This window comes from Bemisia tabaci, chromosome 5 (genome assembly GCF_918797505.1).
Source record: "Bemisia tabaci chromosome 5, PGI_BMITA_v3".
Taxonomy (NCBI): Eukaryota; Metazoa; Arthropoda; class Insecta; order Hemiptera; family Aleyrodidae; genus Bemisia; species Bemisia tabaci.
The window spans coordinates 27,077,054-27,097,967 of record NC_092797.1 but is presented as its reverse complement, the minus strand read 5'-3'; the positions used below and the strand labels follow the sequence as shown (position 1 = coordinate 27,097,967).

At 39.8% G+C, this 20,914-nt stretch overlaps 1 protein-coding gene across 3 annotated transcripts in view; it reads left to right on the top strand.

Annotated features, from left to right (window-relative positions):
* LOC109037457 (irregular chiasm C-roughest protein) overlaps nucleotides 1-20,914 on the top strand; it is a 374,753-nt gene that overhangs the window by 270,543 nt on the left and 83,296 nt on the right. For all 3 annotated transcript variants that reach the window (XM_072300490.1, XM_072300491.1, XM_072300492.1), the window contains exons 2-3: nucleotides 1,485-1,612; nucleotides 7,921-8,104. In XM_072300490.1, coding sequence (XP_072156591.1) covers nucleotides 1,485-1,612; nucleotides 7,921-8,104 — 312 coding nt within the window. The remainder of the gene's footprint in view (nucleotides 1-1,484; nucleotides 1,613-7,920; nucleotides 8,105-20,914) is intronic.

Genomic DNA, 20,914 nt, shown 5'->3' with positions numbered 1-20,914 from the left:
TCGGTTTGCGACTTCGCAGACTTCCTGTCATACTTTCTTTTTTAAGCGGAAAACTACTCAACGGCAATTTTTTAAATCTGCCGTGATTTTTCTTCTCTGTGCGAAGAAAATTTTGCAACAACTTCAAGGGATGATGTCAGTTGGTTCTCCTTTAAAAAAATAGCATAGAGACGGAGATTTTCAGACACTGCAAACGAGTTATGTGATTGCCGACTTACACCGTCGATTTTCGCATCGAGGTTATGGATCTGCAGTTAGCACAGAGCGGACGGAAGCGGCTCTCATTTCTGAAAAATGTGGAAAATAATAAAAAAAGAGGAGTCTGAGAGTTATTTCACAATGAATGGAGAACAGATGGCTGAGAGAAATTAGTATTGCATTATGAACAAATGAACTGACTCTTAGCGGGGCGTTGTGCAGAGATAGCTGAAACCGCGGTGAAAAGGGTAGTAGCTGGCTTCAGTAATGAAGCTCGGGCCCGAGGCGCTATGTCATTAGTCAACGACGTCAGCGGCTCTTAGTGACGTCATTAATACCGGCTGCTCCCTGTTTATTCACCTGGTTTTCAGCTAAAGGGACATTTTTAACGAAACGTCTGTTCGCCTTGCTCGCCGGCAAACAATTATTTTTCATTTTAATCGGCGAAAAGCGTTCATCACGGCCTTTATCCGGAGAGGTCACGTCTGTTAGGGCAATTCCAGGAAACTTAATTATTCTTTGCGTGTCAAGCGTGCGGAGAGGTAAAAAATGAGTCGCTTGTTAGAAAATCTCGCCGGGTATCGGCTCTCCAGCCGCTTCATCGCGGGGTCTCTGCTCAATTTCATATCACTTCACTGCCGTGCAAAAACGCCGTATGAACCTTCAGGCGTTGCCAAATTTCCTTCGATAAAACATGAATTTCCTTGTAAACTTAGGTATATTTTCCTTCCAATTTTCTAGATAATTTTGTTCGCAATTTCACCTAAAGTTTCTGAAAATTTCAAGGAAAAATATTCACAGCTTTCTTCAAAAATAAATATTTTCTAAGAAAAACTCTGGCAACGTTCGAATGTTTATACGGCGTTTTTACTCAGCACGGCAGCACAAAAGGCCAGGAAATCGTAAACCTGTAAAAGTTTATTAGTTTTCAGGATACCGGGAGTTCAATTCCCGGAATTTTGTCTCTTCAAAGCGAGATGAAAGGAGAATTAAAGTCTCGCGAAAGATCGCTAACTAATTAGAAAAGGAAGGCAATCAACAGGAAAGAAAACTCCATTTCTAGCGGACTCCTCAGGAAACACAATTTCCCTCGTTATTTTTGAGATGTTCCTAAGATGAATTCGAATCTTTGGGAAAATGAAAGTTCGAGAATCATACGACGAGGTTAAATCGTTGAACGTTTTTACGTATCAATGCTAATGTCCGTGTAAATTTGTTTATGTTCGAGCATGTGACTTTGTATCTTTTTATATAGTCTAATTGTATTCGTGTGTTTTATGTTTCAGATGTGATGGCCCTGCAGCAGTTTGATCGGCAACCCATTTACACGGAAGTGAACCCCGGAGAAGATAAAAAACTCGACTGCATCGTTCTAAATAAGCGCGGATCATGTTCGTGGCAAAAAGACAACAAGGTAATTTAAAGAAGCCTTTTATTTTAGAGAAGTAGTTTCGCAATTCTGGTTTCTCACGCCTCTGCAATCTAATACAGAATGTCTCACAACATCGGTAAATTTTCACAAGGAAAGCAAGAACGTAAAATTTAGAGGATAGGAAGAAAAATAGAATAAAAGAGAATGAGGAGGAAAAAATAAGAAAGAGGTGGAATAGTGGTATATCGCGGATCCTGTTCGTGGCAAAAAGACAACAAGGTAATTTGAAGAAGCCTTCTATTTTAAAGAGATGCCTTCGCAATCCTGGTTTCTCACACCTCTACAATCTAATACAGAATGTGTCACAAACAACATCGGTAAATTTTTATAAGAAAAGCAAGAACATAAAATTTAGAGGATAGGAAGAAAAATAGAATAAAAGAGAATGAGGAGGAAAAAATAAGAAAGAGGTGGAATAGTGGTATATCATCGTGAAATCGCAAGTTTATTCAGAATCTACTCAATAAATATAGCAGTTTACCAAACCGGTTGAGGTAACCTAAGTGTCATTTCAGTTTGCCTTCAATCTTTAGTGTAGGCAAGACGAGCTCCCATGTGGTCGAATAGTGGTATCGTCGTTAAATGGCAAGTTCACTAAGAACACAAATAAGAGCTTTTTACGAAACGAATAGATCGAGATAGTACCAAATCGACAAGAATCGGTGGAGGCATATGAGCCTGAACCGGTCGACACATAGATTCTATCGAGAAATAATAGAAAAACGGGTGGGCTCTACTTTTTCGATGAAACTATGTAGAGGACAAAAAAAATCCTGGTCTATCATTCCTCTGAATTCTAGAAAATTCAGCAATTAATGAAGTAGGCTATTATTAAAATTATAGTTTATGGCAAAGCATCTAGACCCGTGACTTAGTCATGGATTTTTGCTGGTGTATCAATAACCAATCTGTAGATCCTAGCGACGAGGCATATCCGTAATTTTTTTAAAAATATGAAGTGTTCTGCATGTTGTCAATATACTACAGTAATCCTTGACCACTTTTTCTTGGCAAGGGCTTTGATCGTATTTTTTAATTAATTGATTCTATTTTTTAAGTTCTCACACCTTTGGAACGAGGCGTATCCATTGATGTACACGACATCGAAAATTCCAAAGATCATTCATCCCAGTCAAAATTAACCGATGCAAACAGAATTCATTCCCTAACTTTAATCACGAGCCCGAAATTTCTCGGTCCGTGTATCTCGTGGATGGCGGGAGCTTTTATTAATACCCGAACGGGACGATTAAATACCGTGCGCACACATAATTGCGTTCGGCGGTGAATTATTTGCTACAAAGTAGAAATTCGCGCGCAATCAGCTGATTTACACCTGCCCGACCGCCAAATTTATTGTTATTTTCCCTTGTTTTCTGAGAGATTTAAGGTACGTGAAATTCAAGGTTTTTCAGTCGATTTGGCTCTTATGGCAGTCGGCGTGGATGGAGGACGTGATTTCAGCCATAAAAATATGATTCATTGGCTGCTCCTAGTTTTACGATCCCTCATGGCTGTTTACAACCCTTTTTCACCGTTCTATCTTCCTGCCTCTGGAGTTTCTGCTACTGCCATGCAGGCAAGCAAATACTTTTGACAATTAGTTTATTGTATAGTCAGTCAATTACTTTAGTTGCAGATAGGCAGAACGCACACACATTTGTTTTGAAGGGGAAATAGTTCATTGCGACCCTAATTTTAGTTGGGCTCCACATGTTCAGGCTTTCTCTGAAGTTGGATAAAAAGCCAAACAAACCCACATTTACAGCCTGCGTAGTGTAATTACTTTTCGTGAAATTGAAAAGGTTTTGAAACAAGGAAATTTTATGTAATGTGACATCAGTATAGACGTAAGTATGGTAATTGCAATCAGTGATTTGTTTCATTCCACGCTTTAAACTCTGTGTACGTTCTTCCCGGTAAAACAGCAGGTACTTTTGGAAATCATTCAAATGTACTCTGGGGCTCACAATAATTATCTGTAAGCAGGACAATTATCTTCAATTAAGTTACATCGTTGAGTTTTGGGGGCCCATCAGAGCTTACCGGGAAAGCCGTGTTTTATCCAAGAAAATTTGGCATCGCCTGATGGTTCATACGGCGTTTTTCCCTAGCACGGCCGAATGGCTATAGTTCCTTCTGATTTAACTGCGTCCCACTCAACTTTTAATGCCTAATTTTGTCTCTGTGAGCGAGAGTATAATCTTTCGACAAGATCCTCGTTCCGTGGAGTTTTCAAAGGAGACGGCGTTGTTGGCTTTTGCGACCTTTCGCAAGTGGCCTCTGAAATGATGGCGAGTCACTACGAAACAAGCCAATTTTTACTTCCGGCTCGCGTTCGCTTAATTGTCCGTTAGTTTTAATTAAAGGCGTCCGATTGTTTTCGCAGTTCATTTAGCGAGCTTTTGGCAAAGCTTCCCGGTTTCACCCGTCGCGTCTCCTTGTAAATTTCGCGACGACGACGCTGTCCCAGACGCAGCCTCAAGGCTACCCGCAGGCTTGCCGCTTTTATATTTTAAATATTCCACTTGCTGCTCTGCCGTGCTAAGGAAGAACGCCGTATGAACATTCGCGAGTTACCAAATTTCCTTCGATAAAATTTTTATTTTTTAGGAAAGTCATGAATATTTTTCCGAGAAAGTTTCAAGAACTTTAGGTAAAATTGTGAACAAAATTACTTGAAAAATTGGAAGAAAAATATTCAAGCATTTTCCCGAAAATTCGTGATTAACCAACGGAAATTTGGCAACGCCTGATGGTTTATACGGTGTTTTTCCCTAGCATTGTAGTGGTGCTGTAGAAGACCTAACGTTGGATTTTTTTAAGCGAGAGAAAAACACTAAGAAATGACTTGAACTGCATGTAACACATTTCGAGTTCATCAGAGCTAAAAAATTGTTCGACTCAAATTGAAATTGTTTGAACTGTTTAATTGGCTTTGTTTTCTTCGCGAAATGGTGTGGACCCAGCACCATTTCTCCACCTTGTCATTTTTAAGTAAAGCTGCTACTTGCATTCTAAATGTTTCATTAGAAAGTTTAGAGAACGAAAACTATTGTTTTTTATTTTAAGGGGTGAATGGGTCAGCTTCGCAAGTCCGAATCATATTTTGATGAATTCAGATCATAGATCAATAAAAAATGATAAGATCCGTCCAAAAACCAAGTTTCTACGTCCAATGTCAACGGATATATAGATCCAATTAGATCATAATCTAATTTGAAGGGTTGACGATGAAATGACTCATTCACTGAGATGAACTCCACATCGGGGACATACGGTGGGTTGAACACCACCCTTATTGATACAATAATTATTAAAAGTTTTCAATGTGGAGTAAGTTCGTGAAGCATGTCAATAAGTAGTGCAACGTAGTGTAATAAAATGTCCTCTCAAGTTGTCCAATTCGCCTCCAATGTTCGTAAACTTTCAGGACGTTCTCCGAAAACCGTGCAATATTCACTCGTCAACTAGGTTATCGAAGGGCAATAAATGATCCAAAAATTACCAAGTTTAGTGGCGCGTCGTTCTAGTTTTCTAATCAACTTGATAACCCTGCAGTTATCCTCCCACGCGGCTCGGGCAGAAAGGTCATCCCCAGGAGTGTGGGATCGTCCGAGGTGGAAACCCAAGTGCGTTGATTCAAAGAAAACCTCAGCGTCCTCGACCCACTTCTCAAAAATAACTTCTTTCATCGGTGGTATCGCAGTGATATTCAATCGAACGTTTCTGTGATTAAATTTTGATCTAATAAAAGAACATATCCATATATGTGCGAGCGAGCTTTCAAAAGTGTTTTGACACGGTAATCTACAATTCGATTGCCCTCTGCGAGCTGTGTTGTTTCATTCTGTTTCAACATATTTTAAACCGTTTCAACTGCAGAAGATGGGGAATTGGGCTAGGTGTCCATGCAACTACACAGTATTTACCGTGAGAAAAGCGCTGAAGTGAATTTGCTAATAAATACATTGATGGTCGTATTGTAAAGAATATGCATAATATTAACGTTAAGATCATGAAACTAATCTGAAAAAAAAAACAACATTCTGTATAAAAATATGGGAACTACCTTTTTTACGTTTGTCTGTGTAGTCGCTACAGCTGAGTGCATCGGTTATATTTTTCCTTTTTAGTACAGGGATTATAACAATTTACATTTTTTACGAAATGGCTTAAAAAACCAGCCATATAATTTTTCATTGCCAGTTGGGGTAGGTAAAAGTGGAATTCCTTACTTCTTCCACTATAAAACTGTGGAATTGCTTTTATTTACATCGTTTATTTGATTTTTCAACTACGTTATCCACCTTCGCTGTCATGAAATGATTATTTTCTGTAGCATGGTTTGATGTTATTAAGTTGTACCTCTCTGTCTTTTTATGTGCGGTAAGAATGCTAGACCCCCTAATTATTTGCATCATAGTATTTCAGAATACTCAAATGAAATCAAGTTAATAAATCTTTCAATACTACTATTTTTAGTATCCGAACTTTATGTCAATTAGGAATGATTTGACGATCTGATCGTAAGTTTCCCGCTAAAATAAACATATTGTGGCCTGATACCCCTCCCCCTTCTCTAGATAAAATACGATTCGAATGATTCCATACAGAATGCAAACGTGGAGAGTGAAACAAATCCCAAAATCCAAAGGCGGAAAATAATTCCATATTTAACTCTTTAAAAGCGCCCCAAACTCCTGTTTTGCCCGGCAAACTGTCACTCCAGTTTGTATGCATTTGAATAATTTTGATCCGGCTGAAAATGGGTTACGGCGAAAAATGCTCTCGGAAACACAGTCTCGCATTCATTGCATCATTGAAAACCCCTGAATAATGAATAAATTGAGGTGAACAATACCATAAACGTGAGCTGACCCAAATGTCGGCCGCCTTTGTGAAACACTTCCGAAACTTGTTCATATCGTCAACTCTTTTTTCCCGGACGCAGAATGTATCCCTCCGCATGTTTTAACATTCATTTGTCGGATAAACTAATTTAATGAATCCGGCTTATGAAACATTCAAGCCTACGGATTTACCGATTTTCTCGTTTGGACGTTTATCAGTTTGGCGCGCTTCGTTTTAATTTTGACGTCCTATGATTCGGTGGCGTTTCGTTTTTGTCCTCTCCAAGATAGATCTCTGTTGGCCTTTAGTCCACCATTTATTTTGCCACATTGTACGTGTTTTGGACTAATTTATTGTTATTTTTATTTGTTTCGCAGAGGGGCCGTCCATAAATTACGTAATGCGATTTTTTGACCCCTTCCCACCCCCCACCCCTTGAAACGCGTTCGCAACGCTGCGCGCTGGTATATGTAGACAAGCCTAAAGTAAATACGTAGGTAATACTTTGTTCGTCACCCCACCCCCTTTTTCCACGAAAAAAAGAAAAAAACTCGAAAGAGGCATACGTATGGATGGCATCGATTAATTGGCAAGACTGATTATTCATATTTAAATGCGCTTGCGGATGAATGAATTTTTGAAGCACTAATACTAAATTAAGACATAAACATATGTATTAAGGAAAGAATATCAAGTTGGAAAGAGATGCTGTAAACAATACAATTGAAATAATGAATACCAAAGACGATAAATGATAAAAAGTTGAAATCCAGGCCGTGCTAAGGATGAACGCCGTATGAACATTCGGGAGTTGCCAATTTTTTCTTGATAAAACCTGTATTTTTTTACAAAATTTATACATATTTTTCCTTGAAATTTTCAGATATTTTAAGTTAAATTGTGCACAAAATTGTCTGAAAATTTGAGAAAATAATATTCACAATCTTCCCAGTAATTTTGGTTTTTATCGAAGGAAACTTGGCAACGCCTGAAGGCTCATACGGCGTTTTTCCTTAGCTCGGCAGTATAACTGTTACGTAACACTGAGCTTGACACCCTTCTCACCTCTGTCGCGCTCAGTTAGTAAATTACGGAGACCCTTCTATCCCTTAGAGTGTAATTTACGGACAACCCGAGACTGTACCACAGTAAGTACCATACATACATACAAGTCGCTTTACAGCACTCCCTCGCGCTCTGCGACTCCTAACCTCCACTGCTCTCTTTCAAACCACAAATCTTGGGGGATTGAGCACCTTAACATTTCCGCTTCAATCCCCTCCCTCCAACCTTTCATTGGGCGCCCTCTGCGTCTTCTCCCAGGAGGTACCAAGTACCTTCAAGTACCACCTCCAACTCCAACTACCACCTCCGCCCAAGAACCACTTGTTTAATTTTCTAATATTAATATATGAATTATATATTTGTGTCCGCAGCCCGTAGGTATATATGCGAAGAAATACGAGTGGGCTGGGAGACAAGAGGACGGAGACTGCAGTTTGTGGATACGGCAAGCCTCTTTGGACTTCGATGACGGAGCTTGGGAGTGCCAAGTGACGGCCTCCGACTTCATCACTCAAGATGCCCTCACCTCTAACCCGGTCCGACTAGTCGTCAGAGGTATGTACTTTCCTTGCTGAAATTCTGAAAATAAACACGGAGAATATTTTAAAATAACCCTCACGCTCACGCGCCTGCAGAAGTTTAATTGAAAATTAAAGTTTTTTATTACATACCCCCGCTTTTCCCAAGTGTGTCGTATTCATCATTCAAAAATTGCGAAAAAAATTCCTATATTGCTGATTGATTGGAGTGCTTTTGCTCGCGCGGGTTCAAAGTTCCCTCCAGTTCCGAATTAGTTAATTAACTAATTTAAAAAAATCAATACATATAAAAAAAAAGTCTGACACTCTACTATATGTGAACAGGTATAGAATTTTTAAGATAATATTCCCGAAAGTATATGATCGGCAGATAGGAAGATTCCTCTTGGTGGAACCTCTCTTTTCGCTCTGTCCGGCACGCGAGCCTGTGATAAATGCTTCATTTCTGCGGGAAGCAACTATTTGAACTCTAGTGTCGTGATCTTGCCTAATCGATTAGATGAAGGCGCTTCGCGGTGCGTGATGCAAAGTAGTCATGCACTGCGGCTTCCGAATGAAGACAGCCGCTGGTTTCGGCCGCTCTTTTTACGCTGAATCTGTCACCCATCATCATCTTATTATTTCATGAATAATTTAATGTTATTCGTGGTATTAAACTAGAGTTCAATTAACATTCACCATGATTTTTCATCCAGTATCTTTACCAAGGTGTTTTCCCTCCAATTTTAAGGGTTTTTTTTGGTTCCCACCAGAACCTTTTCCCACTTTTGCTCTTGATAAGAAAAATTGTCTGAATAAATCGAGAGACATACATTCAAAACACACTCTCCCTCTTAATCATTTTGATTAAATAGGTGAGATGTTGACTGATAGATACACTAAAATCCTTTCCTTTTACGTAAAGGTTCACTCATCAAAGAGAAGACCACTGAATTTCAAGAAATATGTTTTATTTCTAATACAAATCTATTATCCTTCAGTTTTTCTCGTATTGTCTTTTATATTGCCAGTTTTAAAGAACAATCATCAAATTATGATTTCTCAAGTTCACATTTGAAGCACTAAGTACGCAACTAACCTAACGCCGCGACGCCCTAACGCCTAACGCTATTCCTTACACCGGGAAAAAAACACATTGGATCTACAGTTCAGACTCTTAAAAACAACGGCAAAAAAAAAAATACTCTTGATTCAATCAGATTTAAGCTGCTTAAATCAAGAACCAAGCATCTTAATTTGAGCGGATTTCCTTTTGAAGTAAGCTTAAATCTGATTGAATCAAGAGTCCTTTTTCCTGTCAATGTTTTCAAGAGTCTGGACTCTTGATCCAATGTGTTTTTTTTCCAGTGTAATATTCAACAATCTCGCGTACTTTTCTCCAAAAAAAAAAAAAAAAACCCCGAGTTCACCGTACCCACTCGTGTCCCTACAGTCGTGCCGAGCCTTTCCCACTAATTAAACGGAAACTCTATCTGCGACACACCCTGTGCTTATAAGTACTCCACACGTAAAACTCCAACTTCGCGTGAAGCAATTCATTGCTTTTTTGTGGTGTATAATTTTCCGAACGAGCGATAAGTTATTTACTCGTACTCAGCACGGGGGGTCGGAGGGGGGGAGGCGCAAAGCACCAACCGGTGGTTACCCCCCGGCCCCTGGTTAATAGATGATATAACGGACGGGAGCCGGCGAGGAAACTTTTAATTACCGCTTTTATATCACCCGTGTTTCAACTACCGGAGTTTGGAGACTAATAAGCTTAGCATAACACGTGCATAATAATCCGGCTCGATTAGACCCAAAGTGGAGAAACATCCTTTGCTCCCATGACCCGATTTCCCGAAACATTTAATAATTGAGAGGTATTAGTGACAATCGTCTTATCCCTTTATCATAGCCCCCCCCCCCCCCCCCCCCGCGGCCCCCCTTTCCCCCTCTCAATGCTCACGAGTTGCAACTTTTTTATGATTGTTTGGCACAGGGGTCATTCTCGAGTGGGAAACATAGCCAATCGGCTTGATTATTTAAACCCTAGCAAAAATATCGTTACATTATTCTGCCATACTAAGGAAAAACGCCGTATAAATATTCGAGAGTTGCCAAATTTCTCTCGATAAAATAGGTATTTTTGGCAACATTAATGCATATTTTTCCTTGAAATTTTCAGATATTTTAGATGAAATTGCGTTTAAAATTTTTTGAAAATGTTGGAAAATAATATTCATAATTTTCCCAGCAAATTCGGGTTTTCCCGGAACTTTTGAAATTCCTGAAAGGTTCCGGATCTTTTGCGTTTTCTGGAACTTTCTCGGAACATTTGAAACATCTAAAAGGAATCCCGGAACTTTTGACTGTCATAGAGTGGAGGAAATTGGAACAAAAAAGTTCCGAGTCATGGAACTTTTGACTGTCATGGAATGGGAGCACTAGTATGCCACGACTCTAGAAACTCACTCAGGTTTACAGGCTGCAGGCAGTATCAATTTGCAATGCATCCGAAACCATTTGCAACTAGAAGGTGCTTGAAAAATGTTACGATTCGTGAGATTTTGAGGAGCTGAGGGGCTCGAGACAGATTGGACGGATAAGCATTGCGCAGTGTGATGCTTCGGGTTTTGATTATCAGGCTAGCTTTGCAGGCGCGTTGAAACTAATTGAAAGAGGAACCACAAGCGGAGTCGTTTAGCTGATAAGAGGGGCCTGCAGTCGCTTAAGGGAGACATGAATCCCCACATTGCGGCACAACCGGAGGAAACGACGCCAAATCTATATCCAACTAAGATCGTCGGAAAATGCAAATTGCAAAAGTGTAAATGAGAGGCTTAGAGGACAAGGCGTATAAGTGCAGTTTTTGCTTTAAGAATACGTTCCCGAAGTTTCAATATTACATAGATCCTTATGGTAGAAAAAAAGTTCAAACTGACTTTCTTACGCTTCAAAATTGGAATTTGGAGCGAATTTTTCACAGAGTCTGCATTAAGACTAGTTTTAGTTGAAATCATCAATATCTCAATTTTTTCAAGAACTACACTTATGCGCCTTGTCCTCCAAGCGCCTCAATTATATCATAAACTACAGGGGATGTGGGCCTTTGGACAAGGTACATATAAATCAACATCTTTCTATATCTTTTCTACTTAAATTTAGCTATTTTAAGTACTTTCACAGGAAATTCGAAAATGTCAGTACATGGACCAGTTATCAAGAAACGGTGGCGCGAAAAGCATCAATTTTAATGTCTTGAAACAAGTTCATCAGCACGGTTTCAAATGTTACACCGATTTCGATGTACGAACATTGATTTTTAGCGATAACCGTACTTTTGACAATTTTGTCAGGTTCTGAAAGACAACTTTCGGAATGATCGTCCCATAGTGATTAGTCTAGAGACTGACATTCCGATGTTCCTAAAACAATATTCTGGCATTTTAGATTTGAAATCCATCGATCGCACCCAAATGCATCGTTCCAACTTTGATGATCCATCACTGGGAAAAAAAAAACACATTGGATCTAGAGTACAGACCCTTAAAAACATCGACAAGAAAAAATACTCTTGATTCAATCAGATTTTTGCTTAAATCAAGAACCAAGCCTCTTAATTTGAGTGGGTTTCTTTTTGATTTAAGCTTAAATCTGATTGAATCAAGAGTATTTTTTCTTGTCAATGTTTCCAAGAGTCTGGACTCTAGATCCAATGTGTTTTTTTTCCAGTGATCTGAAGAGACCTTAATAGTAATGAATTTATCCGATTCTTGAATTCAGGAACTAATGTAAGGCGGATTTTAACTTCGATCTGACAAAACGGACAGAATTCGTACGTATGACTATGGAGGAGAGAGACTATTGGGTGAGCGGCGCGGCCGCGGCGCGCGGCAGGTTGGGTTAAAGTGGCGAAAGGCGAAGACAGCAACCGCCTAATGTTTGCGGGCTTCCTTTTCGGAGTCCCATGAGAGAACCCTCGACTTCCCCCTTCGCATTTCGAAGGGTTGTGAGTCTCCCAAGTCGTGCACCTCGGAGCGTTTGTGCGTATTGTTTCTGCTAAATCCTAATTATGTTTCCTCCATCGCCTATCCCATAACAGTTAGGATCCATGCTCGTGCTCAGCTGAAAGTAACCGCCCTCTGCGTCTTCCTCTCAACCATTGGTCATTTTCTTGCGCTCAAGCGTCGACCGCAGCGTTAATCGAGGTTCTACCCGTAGCTTTTCAATTTATTTTCAAATAGCTGCCCGTACAGGGTGTCTACAAGTCCGGAATTTCCGGAAATAGAACTGAGTTTATAAGGACGGTCCGGAAGTACCGAAAAAATGAGGAAATTCCGCAAAAAGGTCCGGAATTTTTTGAAATTTTTTGTCATTTTTGTCGCAATTTCAAATCTTTGAAATTTTTTTAATTTCGTCAAATGGAGGCACTGAAAAAGTACGGAATTTTTCTGTTGAAGGAGGTACTGAATTTCTCAAGAATGTACTGAAAAAGTACTGTAAAAGTACTTATTTTTGACCAGCCTGTTTTAGTAGACACCCTGTACGTATGATTTGCTGAAGATCCTTCCCATCCCTAAAGCTACGAAAAATATTTTTTTTTTTTCTAAGAGGGAAGAAAAATTACCCGGTGACTACTTGTAGTCGAGCCACTGAAATAGTATTCTTAGTAACAGAGTTAATCGTTGTAAAATATCATGTATAAGAATTTACATCTGTTTTAAAGTGTAAATGATGGAACGTTGTATAGAAGAAGTAGAATAACGAACTAGTAGTTAAACACATGCACAGAAATGAGAACAACGCAAGAGAACAAAATATGACAAAGGTTAAAAAAAAATCCACGTGGGTGACTATGGCTGAAAATTAAATGTGCTAAAAGGCCGAGACTTTTTGGGGTCCTGATCTTATTGCCAACCTGATAAATAAATTTAAAAGAAAAAGAGAGAAAACCAAAGCTTATGTATCACAGCCAGTTAAACAAATTAACCTAAAACAATGAAAGAAAGAGAAATGCATAGAAGTAGCCCGAAAATAGAGACGTGACAAAGTACTCGTTGAAACTGGGAAAAAAAATGGTTAAACGAGGCTACAATCTTAGGAAACTATAAAGGTAGGAAGTTTTAAGCTATCACAGGCTCATAATAATTAGCTGCAAAATTAATGATAGATGGATTTAGCCTTTTTCGTGTCTTCTCTTTTTACAGCTTTTTTAATTTCATAGTTTCCAAAATCCACTCTAGCTAGCAATATTTAGGTAAAAGGATATGCATTAGGTTCTGCTCATGAGAAAATTTTCAAACGCTCAGTCAATAGATTGTGTCAACACATGCTTCGTAGGAAATTGTTTCACGGAGAAGTGAAAAATGGGAAAATGATTGTATGGTAGGGTTGCAAGTTGCAATTTACACCCACAGACACTTGCGAAGCTTCATCGCTAAATACTTCTCTAGCATGTTCCAATCTATTTGAAACCCAGCTTAAACATGGCGTCTCGCCCTTGCTGTGATTTGATCGATGAATATTAATGTCCCCGCGTTCATCCATCTACCAAGTAAAATCTTCACGTGAAAAGTGAGAAACTTTAACTTAGATAAGCTGTGCTTTGTTGCCGAATTTATCTAACTCTTTGCTCCGTGTTGGGTTTACGCTGAAAATATTTATTACCACAAACCAATTTGTAACATTGTAATTATGGTAAGTGTAGGATCAGTCATTGAACACATACTTTCGACTAAGCAAGCATCGCTCAAGGCCTCGGTATAAGACAAAATAAAGGATACATTAACAATTCATCCAGCAAATACTACATTTTACTTATTGAAGGAAAAGTAACAAACAATTATTTTCTTTTTATACTGGTTATAATTAATCATTGAAACTTTGAACTTCAATTAGACTCGCGCGCTGTTATGAATATTTCGCAGTGAAACTGATCATTATATTTTGCCATTTTTAAAGCAGTAGCATATTTACAAAAAAAAAAAAAAAAAAAAAAAAAAAAAAAACTGGTTACTTTTGACCGATCCCAAATCTGTGGGAGGGGGCACGGAGGATGAAGCCTAATTTTTTTCCTACGATGACGTCATCATAATGGATTTACCATCCGCCTTTCACTCTCTGATTCCGGTAAATAATTAATAACAAACTTTTCGACTCCTTTTCTTGAGCTAACTTGATGAATGTTGACTGATTAACTTTCTTCCACCATCTCCGTCTGCGAGGTCCTGCTGTCGTAGTTTTCGCTGAAACCGCCGATCTTGCAAAAGTTGCAAAGCGCTGGAACTTCCATGCGTTGTTGCCGAGTCAAGCATGGGTGGTGGAGTAGGTAGGGGGCTAAATGCTCGCAACTTGGATCAATTATCCTCCATGCGTTTGCTCAACCATACCGCTCCCGTATATTATTGCATTTAGCTCTGTGATAGGATAGCATAAGGTATACGCGTATTAAAAAGTCAGGCGATTTTTATTATTATCAACTTTTTGTTTTAAAAAAAAATCTCTCACATAATTTGTGGAATCTCGAGTACATAATAATGAAAATAGAAACTTTTCAAAATCTCCTAATCGAGATAATGTATGTATAAAAATATGAACGGCTCCTGGTTCTTTGTTTCTTACTCTTTCCATCCCGTCATACATTTGCTAGCCATGAGATACCCAATAACGGTTAAATGGACTGTATTTTGCAATTTGGAACTATAAATTCTGGCTCATCTGGAAAAACACTCATGTGCATAAAGGAACTTATGGCACATACGTTGTTTTTAAACCGGGCCAGACTTTAAAGTTCCAAATTGCAAAATGCAGTCCAAATGATCCCAGTAGTGACAAGCACACAAATGAAACCAATACTTTTTTTAATCGATGATACATAAGGTTTAGAATTTTACTCTAGAGGCTCGGTATTTTTTAATGGCGAGGTCAACAATACATGTGTGATTTTTTTGGTGTAGACACTTGGCTGGGTATTATATAAAAAGTAATTAAAATTTGGTAAGATCGGCAACCCTCATTTGAAAAAGGGAAAAGTTGTATCAGGTTTTCCATCTGAGTGGTGGCTCGGTGAAAATTCGAGACTGAAAAGTTTTCACCACTCTTTGGAAGAGGTGGACGATGCTGTCAATTTGCGTGGAGTCGGCCGAATCTCTCGAGGATCCCATCGTTGAGTGGGCAGTTTTCTCCGGAAAAACGGCAACTTGGGGGTGGGAAGAGGTGCAAAGAACAGTCACTCCGCCACGGCGCGGCGGCGGGGCTGTTTAATTTCCCGTGAACTCGGAAAAAACATTAAAACAGTGCGACGCTCGTCTTCTCGAAATTCAGTCGAGGAGAAGATTCCACTCTCGGATTCGTTTAACAAATAATCATTTACCCATAACTGATATTTATGCGAGGCTCCCCGGCTGAGATTCATCAAGCGAAAAACGAGATTTTAAACAGCGAGCCATCTGCGTGTTGAAGCACTTTGCGGAGTGTCTTTCCCACCCTCGATTGAAATTTGTCTCGAGCTGATTTCCAGATAAATAAACGAAAAAGAAGGAAAAAAGAACGGGACACAATTTAGAAATGCCTCAGATTGACGGAAGAAACGTGGAATGCAAATCGTCACCTTCCGCCCAAAGTATCACAAGCGCCATGCGACGTTTCAGAATTTCCGCAGCCATTTTTTTACAGAGAAATTTTTGGTCGAGTCGGTTCCACGTAATAGTCGGGTCCACAACGGGCCGCTGGTCAGAGGTGGATCCAGCAATTTGGCAACACCAAATTGCCTCCATTTAAACCTATGTTAAAGAATCGATTCTTGTCGGAGCACCAGGTCTCGCCAAGAATCGATACATATCCATGGGTTTAATTGGAGAAGAACGATGTTGCCAATTTGCTGGATCCGCAAATGCCTCCGGTTGCGTTGTTGTGCCGACCTTTTTTGACCGCATTAATTAAGTGCCCTAAAGTCATCGTAAAAAAGTTAGGAAAATACATCAGAAGAAATCAGGGAAAAGTCAGGGAATGATAAAATGAAACTTTGCCACTCACCCTGTCCACTCTTCAAAACACGAGCATTATCAGCTTCATGGTCAGGAGCGAACTTCATGGCATTACTCTTGGTAATTCTCGAAGCTCACGTCCTGCATGAACATTGGCCGCTGGGCTTACGAGATAAAATAAGTTACAGCATTTTAGTGACCAGCCCTCGATTTAGATTCTCCTTATCGCTGCTTAATCCTCATGGAAGTTTTATTCTCCCATCTGAACCCGTTTCACCGCGGCCCGTCCATTCATTCTCGGCGGTTTCATTTTATTTTGAATTCGGGATGCACGGCGCGCTGCGGCCATGAGAGGCTCAGAACCGTGCGTCCCGAACCTCCGGAGGGTACGGGCATCCGCCGCGAAATAAAATGTTTTCATTTATTCGAAGTGATCTGGTCTCGATCGGGGTGTTCAGCGCGGTGGGAACGTTTTCCTGGGTCTGACGGCTTTCCCGTTAATTCAAAGTTATGCGGCCGTTCCACGCGAATATCCGGAGCGGTGCCCCGATGTTCGGTTCAGCGTTGCAATTTTGGCCCGGGCCCGTTGTGAACACGTTTGGAATCAGAAGTGATAAAAACCGAGTTCAATACGATGCTTCTGTGACGTAAGGGCGTATTTATTTTCCACATGAGCCTTGAGAAGCATGGAGTTATAGGTACGGAGGACAGGGCTCACGTGGAAAACGAGATACGTCTTTTTGTCGGAGGACCGACGAATAGAAAGGAACAGAGTCGCGCCAAGTTGGAATCGAGTTAAAAAGGGTTTGACGCTTGATTTCTCCATAGAAAGAGAAATTACAAATCGGATCGTGGTTCTTACAGTCCTCATGTTTGATTTCAGGTTAGGCCAGTGGTAATTTCAGTTTTATTTTTTTAATGTTAATGAATTCGATCCTAGCAATACAAGCATTGTGATTTAACGTATTGTTGCCGGGATCAAAATAGCCGTTACCACACAGAGAAGATCGTAACTGTGGAAAAACAAGGGGGAAAAAACGGTAAACAAGGCTAAAATACATAATTAATAAAGCCAAGACGTTTCAACTCAAAACTGAGTCACTTTCAGTCGGAAACAATAAAAATTTAAATAAAAAACGATGAAAAACCTGAGCTCTACATGTAGGTCCGGGCTTAGGGTTTTCATCGTTTTTTATTTTAAATTTTTATTGTTTCCGACTGAAAATGACTCAGTTTTGAGTTGAAACGTCTGGGTTTTATTAATTATGTATTTTAGCCTTGTTTCCCGTTTTCCCCCTTTTTCATCCACTGAACATCGTAACTGCGACTAGAAAGTTCGGTTTGCCTCAAAATCAGATATCGTAAAAATCATACTACAGATCACCACATTTTTCGCACGTGGCTGATTTTGGCGCGCCGAGAAACCTATTTGCCACACCGGAACTAGTTTTACAAATAAGTGCCAAATGTTCAGCTCACCTTATTATGATCCTGTAAGGGAACATTTAACTAATGAAAGTAAAATTTTCCAATTACGTTCTTTACAACGATTTGTAAACGATATTCGTCAGGACAACAATGAGCAGCAATGCGAACGTTTTCGAAGAAAATTCTTTTGTCATGTGATCGTGTATCGAGATTTTCGATCCCGAAAGATTTCCCTAGTGTTTAGTGAGGGTCCAGCGCATCAATATAACGGACGCACATGAAATTCGCCCTGGGAGTTGTAGATACCTTTATTTTTCCTGTTCGGGGATCATTTAGAATTCGTTGAAGTTCCCGCTTGGGGGGCAGCTGCTCGGAAGTTAGGAGTTTTATATGGACAAAAATTCGATGGCCGTATGAGGCGAGATCCTGTATTCCTCATTTTTCACAAGATTCGCAGCACAGAGAACAATCCGAATACTAAGTCTGTAAAGCGTGATGATCTAGCTCAAATTTTGGTGCAAAAGATCATTTTACACAAGGCTTACATGAAAGGTTCCTTAAATCTTTCTCGATCACATTTTAAAGGAGCTTGGAAATCTTAAGGAACAAGAGCTGTTTAAAGAACGAATAGAAATAATACACCCCAAACTCTGAACAGAATTTAACGTTGATCTTAAAGAGTAGTTGTATCAGAAAGTGAGCATGCTATATTTCTCCCTCCGAAATATTTTTCCCCTTCGACTAATTCTCTTTTCGGCCCAAGGAAACCACTTCACACCAGCGTAGGCTCTAAAATCCTACAGAAACACGGTGAAAATTCTTCTTGCCTCCTAAATTACCCCTTTACTCATTTTTTTTTCTTCCCCAAGATCCCGACGTAGAGGTTTACGTCTTTTAAATTCCCTCAATTGCTTACGCCTTCCTATCGATCATAATAGCCCCTCGAAGCCGAGTGCGAACTCTCAAAGGTAACGGTCGACGTAAACGGAGAAAATACGGGAGGAACGCGGAAAATTCGGAATTTCGGCAACAGTGCTTGACCATTCAATCAAGTGCTCTTGTGGCTCTCATTTCCTAATGAGCCGACCACATTTCCTAGTTCACAGGGCGTTTCCGCGGAATAGGGGCTATAACCCCGAATCCGCAGGTAGCTCGCAGTTGAAAAGTTTCGCCCCGTCGCAACTGCATCTCGTTAGGGCTGTTTTAAGAGGGTTTTTATCTCCCTCCCCCTCACCCCAGCCTTCTCCTTTTTTCCCGGTGCGTGTTCCGCGGGAGTCCTTTTCCAGCGATGTTTCCTCCACATGACGAGCCGAGCGCATGATAATATATAAGCTCTTGGCATGAAGTGCGCGCGGTCTTCGCTCCGGTTCGACTGACGTTTAGCTCCGGGAGCATTAAAATTGAAACCTCAGCTTATGTTTTTTTTACGTTTCGGTCTTTGTGCATATCTAATTGAATCGTTCGGCTCGGGAGCACGCTAGCCCCGAAAACGAGACTTCCTGGGACGAGGAAAATGCGGAGATTAATTCGACTGAAAAGCTTTTCGGTGTCAGAATACAGGAAAGGAGGAACTTTCTAAGAATTGGATCCTGATAAAGAATATCAAAAATTTGGCATTTTTAACGGAGGGAGACAGATAAAGCGTTGAATAGCAGGGTCGCCAGTCGGGGAAACCGGGAAATGTCATGGAATTTTAGAGAGTCGGGGAAAACCTGGAAATGTTAAGGAATTTGACGAAAATGTCAGGGGAATATTGTTATGTCACCTTTATTTGCTTTTTAGAATGGGTTTAACGTTTCAAACAACCAATTTTGCCGGAGAAGTATTTCTAATTAGGTCTTTTTAACCATTTATCATGTAATCAAGTGTCAGGGGATCTTGCAAAAATGTGTCAGGGAAATGTCATGGAATTTCATTTTCTAAATTCTGTGGCAACCCTGAATAAATATTAACTGAAATAATTTGATACGTCACTCTAGATTTGGTACAAAATAGTATAGCCACTTTGTTGTTATTTATTTTTTCCACTTTTCGTAATAACACATGACGAGAGGGTAAATAATCAGCCCTTATGGCAATAATGTACGCGCCAACAGTGTTTTTAAAAAAAACATTATACTAATGACTAAAACATGATTTGTACGCCTCTTTCTCACTTTGATTATTGTTAATTAGGATTTGATTTTAGAACTTCCGTCGCGTAAATCGCTTTCCACTCGAAATCTTGAGGAGTATATATAGACATTAGACAACGTAATGCTATGGTCAAACCGTTACTAGCGGCCCTTTTTGATTTTTTATTCAAATTGAAATTTAATAATTTAAGCGAATTTTGCAAGTAATTTAATGCCGTCTTGCGTATGAGCCTTATGGAAAAAAAAAAGATGTGCGCCTATCATTGATATATAGCTCTGTCTGAAATTTCATAATAAATGACTTTGTGATGCGAGGTTGAGGAGGCATTTATTATTGGACTAAATTTTGCAATGAGGAACTATGATTTCTAACCCACTTCCCAAACAACATATCTGCCATTAGTTTTCTCTTATATAAATAGGTGCTTTCAGGAATGAACTATGAATGGCAGCTCCTTATTACAAAGTATAGTCCAATTTTCGCTTTAACGACCCGGACAGTGGTGTTTAAACAATGTCATTCAATATTTTCCATGCGACCAATATAATTGTCCTCTGAAGAATGGCATCGTGACCTCAACTGACGTAGATCGTGTCTAAAATGGACCATGAGCGTTGAAAGGGGCATCCATGATTCTCCTCTCGTTTAACAGCGCATGCAGTTTGAAAACTCTTGAGAAGAAAGAGTGAAAGGGAGAAGAGGAAAATCTGTTGTTTGCGTGTTTCCGATCGAACCGAGATGTAGTTCTAAAGTAGGAAATCAAGCAATAGAGAATTGACCCAGGAATTTCTTGCGGAGAATTGAAAGTTTATCATATCCAGGAAGGTCGTTAAACTTTGGAGGCATGTATGCATCGCCGATCGACGGTTTTCCAAGGCTCAGAATAGAGCTAACTGTACCCTCCTCCGGGAAATTAAATGCATGAAGTTTTCTGGTCAGCAGTTTTCGATTTTCTGAAGAGGAAAATTAGGTTTGAGCCGCCGCTCTCTGCTCCTCTTCCACAGCACCGCATGCTCCTCCGAAGGATGAGTGGGTAAATCACATTCACACCCTCGGTTTTTATTCTTCGCGCAACCCCCACGCATGTTCCCTCGAGAAAGTCCTGTTTTTTTTTTTATCTCTCAACTTTGAACTTGTTTGAACTTTGCTTTGGGTAGAAATATTTTCAATAACTTGTGCAAACCGGATAAAGGTCTGTAAATGGAGGAAAGCGATAGTGTCTCATTGAATACGAATGATATCAACATATTTTTAAAAATGAAGTTTTTTTTAGCCAGCCACTTCTAACTGTATGT